A 13,636-nucleotide genomic window follows, 5' to 3' on the forward strand; every position below is an offset into this window, starting at 1 on the left:
ATATGAGCTGACTCATCTTACCACTCATATGTGGGCTTTATCTGACTTGACACAGATAAGCGCAAGGGTTGGCGTCTGCCATTGTGATTTAAAGCTGAGGCTGAAGTCCAGCCGAGATTGAAAGGGACAGGCCACTGCTTTCGCATTTGTACTTTTTAGTTGTGCTCGATTAAAGCAGCAGTGGGAGATTTGCTGAAATATATATTTTTTTTACTGCGGTGACTCTAGTGAAGGTAAGATAATTTTTCGGGGCTAGGGCGTATGTGTTTTATAGTCACTTATGCTAAATCGTGTCTGCAGGAGGATGGCGATTTGTAAAGTTTGGCTCGTACGGCTCATGCTTTTGCTCTTGCCGCGTCTGTTTGGAGTCAACATGGAGCATCTCCAAGCAGAGAACTTGCATCTGCTGCCCCCCGATCAGCATAATGTGGTCATGAACCGCGGAATGGGAGGTATATTCCTTTTTGTGCAATTACGTATCACGGTGAAGTGGTACGCGATTATAAAGATGTGAACTCTGACTTTACAGCAGAAAAAAAAAACATTACGTGAAGAGATCTCATTATTTCCAAATTTGATCATAAGCATGTGTGTGCACTTTGTTTGACACCCCAGTGATTACTTTTAAATGCTTCATTAGTTTGTCTTTATCTTAGATGGGTTCTGATTCATGTAATGGGCAAATTCCACACTCAGGGCCGAAATGACTTAAAGTGACTCATGATTTTCCTGTGGCATCATTTGTGTGTCTAAAAGCAATACAAACAAATTGTTGTAATATTGTGGCAAATGTTCAAGGTTTCACGGAATTTTGCCAAGAGACGTTGTGCCATCAGTGACTCAGACTCAGCCATTTGCATCATTGCTGCGTCAGCAGTTTTATAGTCATAACAGAGTTTGATTGAAAAAGACTGGCTTATTAAGAATGCAATAGGCAAATGCAGAAATAGATAAAATCTCACCATATTGCATTGATTCCCGACGTGACACATAAGGAAAATAATCAAATTTCAAGTCAGTAAATTTATTGTTTTTAAAAGGAAATTTTATGTCTTTAACGTTATTGTGATTCCACTAGCCGCTTACCTGAACAGTTATGAACTAGAAAAATTTCCGTGGAAATTATGAATGGGACTGCTGACTCTTGCAAGGTGGAAAGACGCATGTAGTACTTGTAGCAATAGTAGTAGTAGCAAGTACTTGTAGTAGTATAGTAGTAGCAAGCACTTGTAGTAGTAGTAGTAGGAGCAAGTACTTGTGGTTGTAGTAATTTTAGTAGTAGTCAAATGGCCAAAATGGCCGCCGACTGAATAATGGTTTTCTTCTCAGAGAATAGAACATGCGAGTGCAATTAAGCCCTTCAAATGAACAGCTGTGATTGTCCCCCCACAGTGCTACCAAGAGATTGTCACGAAATGCTCATCAGCTCTTCAGGTCACGCCAGAGATGGTGTGTACCTGATCCAGCCGGGCGACGCCCCCATCGTTGTCTACTGCGCCATGCAGGAGGGAGGATGGACCGTAGTGCAGCACATCACCGTCAACAGCAGCGTCAGCTTTGACCGGCTGTGGGACGACTACAAGCTCGGTTTTGGGGACGTCGCTGGGGATCACTGGCTCGGGAACGAATACCTTCACCAGCTCAGCAGAGGCCCGGCACGCCACAAACTGGGAGTAAAACTAGTGGACCGGGACGCCGTGACAAAAACGGGAGAGTACGACCCTTTTCTGGTGGAGGACGAATCATCGGCGTACAGGCTGAGGCTGGGGTTGTTCCAGGGCACGGCCGTGGACGCCCTCACCCAGGACACGGAGAACTACCTGCACGACAACCAGAAATTCACCACCAAGGACAAGGACAATGATAACTACTTTCAGAATTGTGCCAAGTTGGAGTTCCAGGGGGTGGCGGGTGGAGGTTGGTGGTACGACGCCTGCGCCGGGGCCAATCTGAACCGCAGGAATGTCATCTACTGGCAAAAGGACTGCAACAAGGAGCGACTGTGCAAGTACGCATGGATGATGGTGAAACCATCCGACACGGTCAAACCTGTTCATTGCGGCAACTGTGGGAAGGATGAGCTGTGAAGACGTTTTGAGCGCCAGATTCGATGTGGCGCCGGGAAACGATCAAGCAGAGGTGGCAAAAGTACAGTACAGGTATTTGTACAAAAAAAAGTAAAAGTATTGATTCATTGCTCTATTGAAGTACAAAGTCAATTACAGACTCCGAAATTAGTACAAAAAGGAATCATTTCTGCCGCTTTTAATTGTGTACGGCAGGCTAGCTGTTTTAATAATATTAATTATAATGCAGATAGGGCACAGGAAATTCTAACCCGATTCCAGTCTGAAAACTATTAGCCAGAGGCTTGCAGGAGTACCCATTGTGAACAGCTAAGGTGTTAATCTACTAACTAGAAGGCATTTCAGTCATAAATGGTCAAATAAAAAGCTTACTGTAAAGTTATTTTTCGGGAAAAAGTTCCATATTGCAACTTAAAATACAGAGTCAGATACTTAAAAAAAAATCTACTTAAGTAGGTTTGTACAACTGCTGCTACCTAGAACAAAAAAAATGTATCAGACATCAAGTTCCAATAGATTCAGCAGGACATTTATTTGAAAATACATGAGTTTCTAAAATACAGAAACATAACCGCAACAAAGAAAAATGTCAAAATATAAAAACAACCATCTTAGTTTTCCTTATACATAACTTTATTACATACAGTATACATATTTGAAATACATCTTTAAATTCCTGTTCGTTTCAGCAACAAAAAAAGGTTGGTTTTGCGACAGTTAAAAAAAAGAAAAAAAAGAAAAGAAATAGCGACTTTATGCTTTTTCCTGTATTTACAAAAGGCTTATATGTCAGTGGTATAGTATAAAGCGCACTAAGGCTGAATTGTGCCCAGCAAAGCGGGATGCTGCCACAACTGCCTGTGCTTGCAAACAGCACAATAATTAGAAGCTAAATGTGGCACAAGACACGACTGCTTTCAACACAACAGGCTTCAACGCTGTACCCTTAACAACACAGACGCAAATCCCGCCTTGCTCTCATACGGCTCTGATACTACCTACGAAGCCAGAAAACAAGTGTCTCCTTTGGCCCACCATTTTGTGTCAAGTTGCGGTGCGTGAAAAGCACTAGAAATTTCGTTGAGGCCTTGTAATTACTTTTTAAATAGTTGTTTCTATAAGATTTTTGACATTAATTTAGTTCAATTGTGTGAATCGAAGGTCCTCCAGCATTCCAGCTATAATGTTGGTGAAAACCCATATGGACAAACTCTAACCTAAAGGTGAGCTTTTCACTCTACACACCTCACTCACAGTGGTTTTGAATCGTGTACAAACTGGCTCTTACTATTTAAAGTTCAATGGTATTAAGCAGCCTTATGATTGTAAATGCAAATGTTCACATTAAAAAATGTTTGACAAATTATACTGAATTTGCAATCCTTAACATTGGGGCCAATGAATGGCCATGACCAGCCTATTAATGTGGGAAAATGTCTTCCAGTACAGACGCTCCCCTACTTACGAACATTTGTGTTACGAACAACGGTACATACGAACATGTCTGCGCGCATGTCAAAAAATGTTCGGAAAGAGATGCTGTAAGTTAGATTTTTTATTGCGCACCTTTTTCCGAGTACTGTAGTGCTTCTTTCCGCCGCTAATACCGACGCTTGGCGCTGTGAGAGCTCACCCAGCATTGGAGGCTCAGCAACGTGTCGAGGAGGAGGAAGAAGAAGAAGAAACGCCTGTCGCTCATAGATAAAGCCATCGCACTCTTCGAGCAGCAAGACCCAAATATTGAACGTTGCACAAAGGTTGCAAATCAATTGAATGATGCCATACAGTGCTACCGCATCATTTATGATGAAAAAAGAAGAAAACTGTGCAATCGTCGTTAGATCGCTTCTTTCGGCCAGTTTCTAGTAAATCCTCCAAAGAAGATACTCATCAACCCTCATCTTCTTCTCCGCGACCCTCAACTTCTTCCTACATTGAAGTTACGGAGGAGGAAGTAACTTTTGAAGCCCATTCCAGCGACGACGAAGAACCTCTCATGATATAAAATCCTCCTCTTCCTCCTCCATCAAATCCTTAAGCATCGAGTACATCTTCCAAAAGTAAGTTAAACTTCATATTATTTATCTTATTACGTACATGTACATACTGTGTGTGTCTCTCTCTCTCTCTCTCTAAGATACGTAGTACAGTACTGTACGTATTCTCTTTAAACATAAATTATAATACAAAATATAGCACTGAAGCAACTTCCGAACAAATTCACCTTACGAACCATCGCTCGGAACGTAACTCGTTCGTAAGTTGGGGAGCGTCTGTACTCTTTTTTTTTTTTTTTTTTTTTGTGGAGATTTTCAAATGGTTACTACGAGAAATCGGTACTGAAAGCATTACATTCCAAAATATGCACCATGAATACAAACATGGACGTTATTATGCTCACGTTCAGCGTTTTAGAGCCGGTAGTTGGGAACCTTTTAAAAGTGTCAAAAATAGTTCAAGTAAGTTTGACGCCGACCATCGGGTTTTGTCCATACCAGTAGAGTTTCTCCTCAATCCGCTTCTTCTTCCACTGGCACAGCAGAAGCATGCGGAAGGTCTTTTGGAAAGTCTTGTTGCAGAGGGCGTAGCACATCGGGTTGACGGTGCTGTTGACGTAGCACAGCCAGTAGCCGAGGTGCCACAGCGAGAGGGGGATGCAGTCCGAGCAGAACGTAGAGATGAGCACCATGATGTTATACGGCGTCCACGTTAGGATGAAGGCCAGGAGGATGGCGCTGAGGGTCTGAGCCGCCTTCCTCTCTTTGATCAGCACCATCCTCTTCCTCTTTGTTATCTGGTTCTTCAGCGTGACATCCTTGGACGCCGAAGAGGCGGTCGGAACGTTGACGGACTCCGCCGAGGAGAAGGCGGTTTTGGTGTCGCCATTTTTGCTCTGGTGCGGAGCCAGGGTGTCTTTGACCACGGGTTTGAACTTGTACGACACGCACTTGCTGCTCCTCTGAGAGTTGCTTTTGGGCGGAGTTTGGAAGAAGCTGTCCTCGTCGTAGCTGCTGAGCTGTTCGCTCTCGCTCCCCGCCACGCTCTTGCTGCCCTCGCAAGCTTGGTTCCCGAACGGGGGCTGCAAGGCCCCGGGGGACACGGACCTGTCTTCGTCTTCTGAGGACGCGTAGCTGTTGTAGGTGGTCAGCTGACCGGCTTTGGACCACTCCTCGTTGGTGGAGGCGCCGGACTTGGCAACGTGGCTCCTGCTTGTGGACGACCACGAGGCCTGAGTGCGGTCTTCTGACGCAGACCTTAGCTTACAGCTAAAACACGATCGGATAATCCGAGGCTGGGTGACGTCGGGTTGTGCGGACTGGTTCGCTCCCTGAAGCTCTGCTAAATCTTTCGTCCGTTTTTCGGTTTCTTTATAGATCCGACAGTAGAGGATGGTCATGACTGACACGGGGATATAAAACGCTGCAATAGCTGTTCCGAATGTTATAATGGGCTCTGAGAAGAACTGAATCTGGCATTGTCTCTCAGGGACAGTTCTTTTCCCCACAAAGTATTGCCAGCAAAGGATAGGCGGTGCCCACAAAATAAGAGACACCAGCCAGGCCAAGCCTATCATGACGCCGGCCCGTTTCGGAGTCCGTTTGGCTCTGTAGGTTAGAGGCCTGGTGATGGAGAAGTATCTGTCGAAACTGATCACCAGCAGGTTCATGACTGAGGCATTACTGGCCACGTAATCCACAGCCAACCACAGGTCACAGGACAGGTTCCCTAAGGCCCAGTAACCCATCAGAATGTAGGAGGTGTACAGGTTCATGGAGAAGATGCCGATGATGAGGTCGGCTGCTGCCAGACTCAGCAGGTAGTAATTGTTCACCGTCTTTAGTTGGCTGTTGACTTTAAAGGAGAGCATCACCAGGATGTTCCCCACTATGGTGACGAGGCTGACAATGGCCGACACGCTCGCTATGGTAACCACCTCCCAGAGACTGTGAGTGACCACCTGGATGTCCATTGTACTGCTGTTTCCTGTGGCATTTTGTGCATGCTCCGCTTCCATAGTTGTGTGCTTAGTTGCTTTCCGACATAATGAAACACTTTGACATTTCCTATAAAGAAAAACAAACAAACATTGGTTATATTAGAGGAAATGTCTTTCATAGCCACTAGATGGCATCATTTCCCTTATGACCCACATTTAGAATACCAACACATCTTTCTTATAATACGGCTTCATTATTCACTGAATAGCTTGCCTATTGCTCAGGCCAAAATCATGTCATGTTTGAACTGCAGTCACATGACCTCAGTTGTTGTATAATAGTTCAAAATACGACGAGGCGCTTATTCATTCATATGGTTGTTATAAGAGCTCTCTAAGGGAAACTGTAAAAATAATAGGTAGCCTTAATTTCCAGTAACTAACTCCAAAATAGCTTAAAAAAAAAAAGATTTGAGGAGTTACATGAATAGAGAAAAACACAAATATACTCTAAAAACGAAAACAGAATGCACTGGATTAACATGAAAGAAAGAATTACAATTAGAGATGGGCAAGTATCGATATCAGGCTAATTTTAAGGCATTAGTAATCGTGACGCCTTTTACAATCAGGAACTAAAAATTAGAATTGATAAGAATAGAAAATTGCAATTAATTTAATGGTATATTGGAAATATAGGTCTTTTTTTTTTTTTAAATAAGCTGTCATTCTTTTTTGAGGACATTTTATGTATCAAAAGTGCTAATGGTATCGGCACTTGGTATCGTTAGCGACTGGTATCAGTCTGAAACAAAAGTGGTACTGAACATCCCTAATTACAACTCGATTCATTAATTCGTAACAGTCAACTCTTCATTTTATAGTACTTTTTTAGAGCTGCACTGCTTCCAGTACTTGTGTGGATGTCAGATGTTTTTGTCCAATCAGATTTCACTATGTCATTGTCGATCAAATCTGTCCAGTTCCAAAGTACCAAATGCACGACCCGCAATGGCTTCAAACAAATCCTGCGTCCCTAATATCTTTGAAAGTCCTGATAAACACAAACACAGCATGAAATACAGTGCAAGTCATACATTGCAAAACCACATAAACTCTTCGGCCAGCAGATGGCAGCCCTGAGCCTTCATGTGTGTAATCTCACCGTGGCTCCCCTGACTGGCACATTAATCATGAGTGAGCGGACTACACGTGTAGCGCTTGAAATTAATGTGCTTTGCTTCTCATGACCTACAAAAAGGCACAATTTCTTAATGTGCTGATTGAATTTGCATATGTGAATTTACAGAGACCTCAAGCTTTTCCCCTTGTGGCCATGAGATTATTTTATCATTTGTGTGTGACTGTGAGGGTAACCTTTAACTTGCACCCTAAGGCTCTCACACATCGACTTCAATTGAACCCCAAAACTTGCATATTGCTTTGCTTTTAATACAATAACACCTCAGCATTTCTAGAGTTACCTTCCAGGTTTTTTAAATGTGTATTTTCCAGAACAAAAGCAAGCTTAAAAATGAAAGCAATATCATCAGTAGAAAACCTTAATGCTATTTGAGAGATGTGTCCCAATGCAATGTTTTACCAAAATATCCCCACTTGACAAATGACTTCCACATGCTTCAGTATTCATTTGACAGCTCCAGCAGCAGCCTGAGGCTCACACAAATAACATTCCCATCTCCAGGGGGGGTTCCTCCACCAGGAATTGGATTGGAGCTCACCTTGTTGTACAACATTTCACATCACATCACTCCAATCTCTCATCGTTAGACTGAGCCATTACAGCAACTCCTTGCCATGACTTTACCTTCATATTAGGAAGGAGGAAACCAAGTCATGTAGGCCACCGGGAATATTTGTCCAATAACACAAAAACACGACCAACCAATCAAATGGAAGAATGCTGGGGTAAGAAAAGCTTATAGGATGATTTTGAAATCTGATTGGGTAAAGAAACAGTCTAATTGATAATGTGTTATTTGCAAGGAAAAATACTATTGATTCTGAAGGCCTAATGCAGAATTGATTGACAGAGTGCTACAAAATTAAGCAAACAAACATGTGCTCGTGTCTGGGGCTGCCTTGCTCCTCAAGACCTGGACGACATGCTATGATTGATGGAAACATGAATTCTGCTTTTTACCATACAATCTTAAAGGGTAATATTTGGCCGTCAGTTGATGACCTTCAGCTGGAGTGGCCTTGGGTTCCACAGCAGGACAGCAAACATTACATGGCAGGCAACATTACATGAGCATGTTGCTCACTTTTGAAATCATTTTGAACATGGGCCCAACGTATCGGCAAAATGACTCCACTCAAGGCAGCTCAACTAAGTTTCTTGTGATGTGAATTCAAAACCCTAAATGGTAAAAACAGTTCATTGTGCAGTGCAATGGAACAAGCTGTCAAAGGAAATAAAAACAAGTGCTCGCTTGATTACTTTTAAAAGAGCCCTTAAAAGCTGGCTGCAAAACAATGCATAAATATCCTCATGTAGTTGTGTTTTATGTCTTACGTTTTTATTTTTTTTATGTTGCGGACAACAATGGAAATGTGGCTTTATTGTGGTTTTGTCCTTGATGATGTAAATAAATAAATAATAAATAAAATAGACCCAGAACACACCAGCAAGTCAACTTCTGACTGTCTAAAAATATAGAATAAAAATAAAATAAAGAATCTTCAAGTGTTGCTGAATCTAATCAATTTTGTGCCAGGTAGTTTTCAATAGTAATTAACAACTAATAAAAAATAAATAAATAATAACTAATAAAAATTACCATTTAATAACTGGTTTGTATTTACTTGGGTTTTGTTTGTCTGACATTTAGATATGTTTGATGATCTTTAACATTACAACATACATCACAACACAAATGTAAATCATCCCATTACCCTGATGAAATAACACGTAAAAAAAAGTGCTCATAATAAGCACACTCAACCGCAAAATAATGTCAGTGCAAGCCTTTTTAATTGACCTAATAGCATGCACATTGCACATAATCCCACACACTAGTGCTTGAGGAAAGATATACGATGTATTACAAATCTAATCCGTCGTAATTGCATATTAGCTTTAGTAATCATGACATTTGCAAGAATTGATTGTTTTTGTGTGGGTTTTATGCAAATGATATAATTTGCTCATGAATTCTGCCAAGATTGGACTTTGGAGTGAGTTTGCTCAAAGTGAGGGGACGTGGGCGTGATGTGTGCCGGTTCAGATGGGCGCCATGTCACTTTTCATGCTGCCGTCTGTAATTAGAGCGTCATTTGCCACATACAGTGCCAACCATCCACTCGTACAATTCGGCGTAATTAGTTTGATTTGAGCGAAAGCGGCGTTAGTTCCTGCCGCAGAAAAGCAGCTGCCGATGCGTTTCATGACTCAGTTTGTCATCATTCTGACGATCGCCTTGCCTTCCCCTCGACCTGTGAATGAATGATTTACGGCAGAGCAACGTGTGATGATGATGATGCACTTCCTCCCTGCATATTCCAATTTTCAAAATCACATTCCCTGCATGGTCATTGTTTTTGTTTTTTTTCAAAAGAAAAGATTATTAAAAATAACAAAACATAATTAAAATTATAAAAAAGAAGAAGAAATGATTGAAAATGAAAAAAATATTAAAATATTTTTTTTCAAAGAAAAGAGTATTAACAAATTTAAAAAAATAATTAAAATTATTATTATTATTATTTATTTATTTAAAAAAAAAATGATTAAAAATTTAAAAAAAGCAAGTGACAGAATGGCCGCCCCCTGAGATAGATTAAAAACGGCTTGCTTTTGCTGTTGTCAGGAAAATAGACTGCAGGTTAAACTCAGGATTCATTAGACTGTCATTTTTTTCATACCTTTGAGAGAGTATATGAGCTTCTTGTCACTTTACATCGATAAGAATGAACTTGAGCGACATTTCCTTCAAAGACGGTTTGATACGTATCTCGATATATTTATAACTGGAGCTATATTTGGTTAAATTTGATGCACTCAGGGGAAACGTTTGTGGATGCTGGCGAACGTAGCACACGCGCGCTCCCGTCGGGGTTCGTTCAAGGTTCACAAATGTTTACAAATGCAATCGCTTAGAGTTTTAATGGCTTTTCTTATCACTTTTCTTGTGGCAAAAATTTTGAACATGTTCGAAATTTCCTTGCAACAAGCGAAAGTATTAAAACCGTTAAGAGCACGTTTAGCGAACGTTGCAAAATTGCTTTTCTTTTCTTGATAATCAACCGTTTTACTTAGTTCAAACTGTGCATCACAGCAAAACTATTGTCGAAAAACAGTAGGTGAGATTTTGGGCTATGGGACGCAGTGACGTCAGAACCCCAGTAGCGATTTCGCCGGCTAAAACGACATAAAGTAAGCCTGGTTTGTTTAAAAAAAAAATAATAATAATAATCGATAGAAAGTGCAACTATGTAAGACTGTCACCAACAAATTGCGTAGATGCATTTTTGCTAGCTGTTACACTGCCTTTGAAAAATGGTCTGTCAGCCGTTGCTAGCCTAAACCGGCTAGCAGTTAGCCGCTAACGCCAACAGCTGCTATGAATACCAAACTAATTAACTTTTTTTTTTTTTTTTTTTTGCATCCTCAGTTGAACGTCATTTCTGGATGTATTATTTTTTTATGGGAACATTTTAAAACAACACTAATACTTGACACTTTACACATGAACAATGGAAATTAGATGGCCGGTCACTTGGCTGATCAGGAGAAAGTTAAGCTAGCAGGAAAGGAACACAAGTTGAAATAAGCTTTACCTTCATTTTCCTGTGTAATTATAAGCATCCCCCCCCCCCCCCCAATCAATTTGTATTAGCAATATATTTTACTACCATTTTTAAAGCCTAGTTAATTTGCACCCACTCTTGTGTTGTAGAGAGTAATCATGTACTGTAGTTGTCCGATCTTCATATAAGTGGGAAAACCGTACATATTCACATTACGAATCCGCGTCGAATCACTGAACTCGCCCACGCAAAACCAACACGATTCATCCTCTTGACATCCTGGCAGTATCAACTTAAATATTGCATTAGCTCCATATGCATAAGTAATGCTTAAGTTTCCTTCAAAGTCAAGCAGAAGTGATAGAATTCTTCATCTCATGTGGTCCTGCAACCAGGAAGGGCCATGCTTAATAACCTTCTCCGCATTCGCGCCGCAGCACAACAAATGCTGATTGCATATGTCTGGCATTTGTGCAAGGACGGTCAGAAGATGTAGAGACCGAGAAGAAGAGATTAAAAAGGGGCCGGTCGAATGTGTGTGCGCGCGCGTGTATGATACACAGAGAAGCCCAGAGGTATTTGGCACAATGGTTATTGCATCCTGCAGCCAGCCCACTGACCCATAGTGAGCACTTGTGCCCACAGTCGTATGTGACAGTGTTGAGCAGCACCTGAGAAATGCATTCTGTGCACTGGAGGAGAAACGATCGCAATCGTGACTGTTTCTACGTAGGAGCACGCTAGCATGCAATCGGTATTTTCAACAGTTATGCTTGGTGGTGTTTGAAGTGGAAATCAACCTTAAATATTGCTTGACATTAATATGTTATATGTGACCTCACTAGTCTAAACATGACATTCTGATTAATATTGCATTTTTGGAATATGAGTTATTTTTATCCATCTTAAGGGGGCGGCCATTTTGCCACTGTCGACTGAAGATGACATCACAGTTGCCCAGGGCTCAGGCAGCGACCAATCACAGCTTGCCTGTTTTCTGAAGCTGCGCCGTGATTGGTTGTTACCTGAGACCTGAGCAACATTGATGTCACTTTCAGTCGACAGCAAGTGGCAAAATGGCCGCCCCCCGAAATGGTGAAAAACGGCTGGATTTTGCTGCTTAACTCTTATTCCACTAGTGCAATATTAACCAGAATACCAGGCGTCTAAATGGTTTTTTTTTTGTATTTTGGTTTAAATATCAGTTGCTTAACTCATTCACTGCCAAAAACGTTAAATAACGTTTAGTAAAATCCTATGGAGGAGTGCCAAAGACGTTAAAAGACGTTTTTTTTCAAAACAGGTGAAACTAACCATTTTCTATTGTTGATTACTGAAAAACGGAATAAGGTAGAAACAAACTTTTTTTTCTGATGAAAGATGAGAGTCCAATCTTTCATTTGGTAGTATGTGTGTTTCCATAGTCCAAACACAACATTTTCTGTGGACCTTGAAAGATCAGTCAAAAATGCTTAAATCGGCTGGCACCCACGGCATCCCTTATCTGAAAACGTCTGGCAGTCAAAGAGTTAAAGGTTATAAGAGTATACATTTACTATTTGCTACTACAGTCGTGTTAGCAATAGCATAAAGCTAGCAGGCTTTTTATGTGTTAGCGTTAACATTTCCGCTCTGTATTGTCATAGCTACTACAGTCGGGGCAATCTACTCTCTTCTTGACAACTTTAACATATCCAATAATATATGTGGCACCTCAAAATGTTTACTGATTTGAACACAATTTCTCAGTAGTGGTAGGTGTGCAATAGTCAGCCGCTGATTGCCATTTTTGTACAGTTCAGCTGCATGGCTAGGTGTGCGCTGGGTTAGCTATCGCTAATCTCTGCGTCTAGGAACAGTTTTGGTTTTGACACGCGTGTCTCCATGCAGTGTGGTTGTCGCTTAAAGGAAAAGAAAATAGTAGATTTTTGCTCGAGTTGCTGCCAATTCATGACCAGCAACCGCTCCAAGGAATATTTAAATCATGGTGGACGGGTTTTATTAATATACCACGGTAGAAACGACAATGTGCTGTGAGTCACTTTCTAAATATGAAAGTGTGTGTCTGTCCATGTTTGTGCCTCCGGCGCTTCTCTTCCTGCCTTACAACGTGCATATGTGAATAGTGTCATTGCGTTCAAGATTATTTATTTTTTTATAGCAGACGTTAAGCGCATATATTGTTGGTATTGTCTACTTTGTATCCTTTTCTGCCCCTTCAGCTAAGTATTATTTCAGTCAGTGCAATAAAATAAATCGGATGTGCAAACAGCACCTGTAGGTAGACTCACGTTTTTGTGAAAGGAATAAAAAAGTGCTTTTCTCCATTTGTTAAACATTACAAACCATCCATCTAGACGATATTGACTTCTAATCAGGCGTTATTGCGTAATCCTCATTTGCATATTTTGCATTTTCCATGAAACGAAAGGCGCATTTGCTTCATAGTACAGTATTTGCTATTGATGCCACTTTTTTTTTTTGTTCTACAGCAGGTTTTCCAAAAGGTACACACCTTTCCGTCAGCGTTCAATGAGGCAAAAGTGCACATTAATAATACATGCTGCCGAGACCTCTCAGACATGCACTTGCGCTGCTATTTCCTGTCAAATCCAGGTCAAAGCCTTTGAGCAATCATCGAGAAGTACATTATTAATCACTTCCGACTTGCCCGAAACGTTGACACACAAAGAAGATATCCGCACATGAATAAATACTCACAGAGGGCAGAGTTGCGATTTAATCCCTTTGTTTTGCCCAGGAAGTCTTCTCGGGGGTCAAGTGTGTTCATAACAGAGATGTTGAGGAGTCCCGCTGACTTGGAACGGGGGGGGGGGGG

The 13,636-nt window shown here is 41.3% G+C and overlaps 2 protein-coding genes across 2 annotated transcripts; one reads left to right on the top strand and one right to left on the bottom strand.

Moving 5' to 3' along the window:
- The first annotated feature begins 304 nt into the window (after positions 1 to 304).
- LOC144044393 (fibrinogen-like protein 1-like protein) lies at positions 305 to 3,451 on the top strand. The gene is made up of 2 exons (XM_077558779.1): positions 305 to 452; positions 1,393 to 3,451. Exons 1-2 carry the CDS (start codon positions 305 to 307, stop codon positions 2,085 to 2,087), a joined length of 843 nt encoding a protein of 280 aa, XP_077414905.1. The 3' UTR covers positions 2,088 to 3,451.
- Positions 2,601 to 13,636, bottom strand: chrm5a (cholinergic receptor, muscarinic 5a). The gene is made up of 2 exons (XM_077558664.1): positions 13,519 to 13,636; positions 2,601 to 6,151 (listed from the first exon to the last, which is right to left on the bottom strand). Exon 2 carries the CDS (start codon positions 6,100 to 6,102, stop codon positions 4,543 to 4,545), a length of 1,560 nt encoding a protein of 519 aa, XP_077414790.1. The 5' UTR covers positions 6,103 to 6,151; positions 13,519 to 13,636; the 3' UTR covers positions 2,601 to 4,542.

This window comes from Vanacampus margaritifer, chromosome 1 (genome assembly GCF_051991255.1).
Source record: "Vanacampus margaritifer isolate UIUO_Vmar chromosome 1, RoL_Vmar_1.0, whole genome shotgun sequence".
Classification (NCBI taxonomy): Eukaryota; Metazoa; Chordata; class Actinopteri; order Syngnathiformes; family Syngnathidae; genus Vanacampus; species Vanacampus margaritifer.

Bases quoted from the DNA above. Each gene is read 5' to 3' on its own strand.
- chrm5a (XM_077558664.1), bottom strand. From the start codon at position 6,102: ATGGAAGCGGAGCATGCACAAAATGCCACAGGAAACAGCAGTACAATG.
- LOC144044393 (XM_077558779.1), top strand. From the start codon at position 305: ATGGCGATTTGTAAAGTTTGGCTCGTACGGCTCATGCTTTTGCTCTTG. The intron at 453-1,392 runs GTATATTCCTTT...GTCCCCCCACAG, and splicing joins CATGAACCGCGGAATGGGAG to TGCTACCAAGAGATTGTCAC.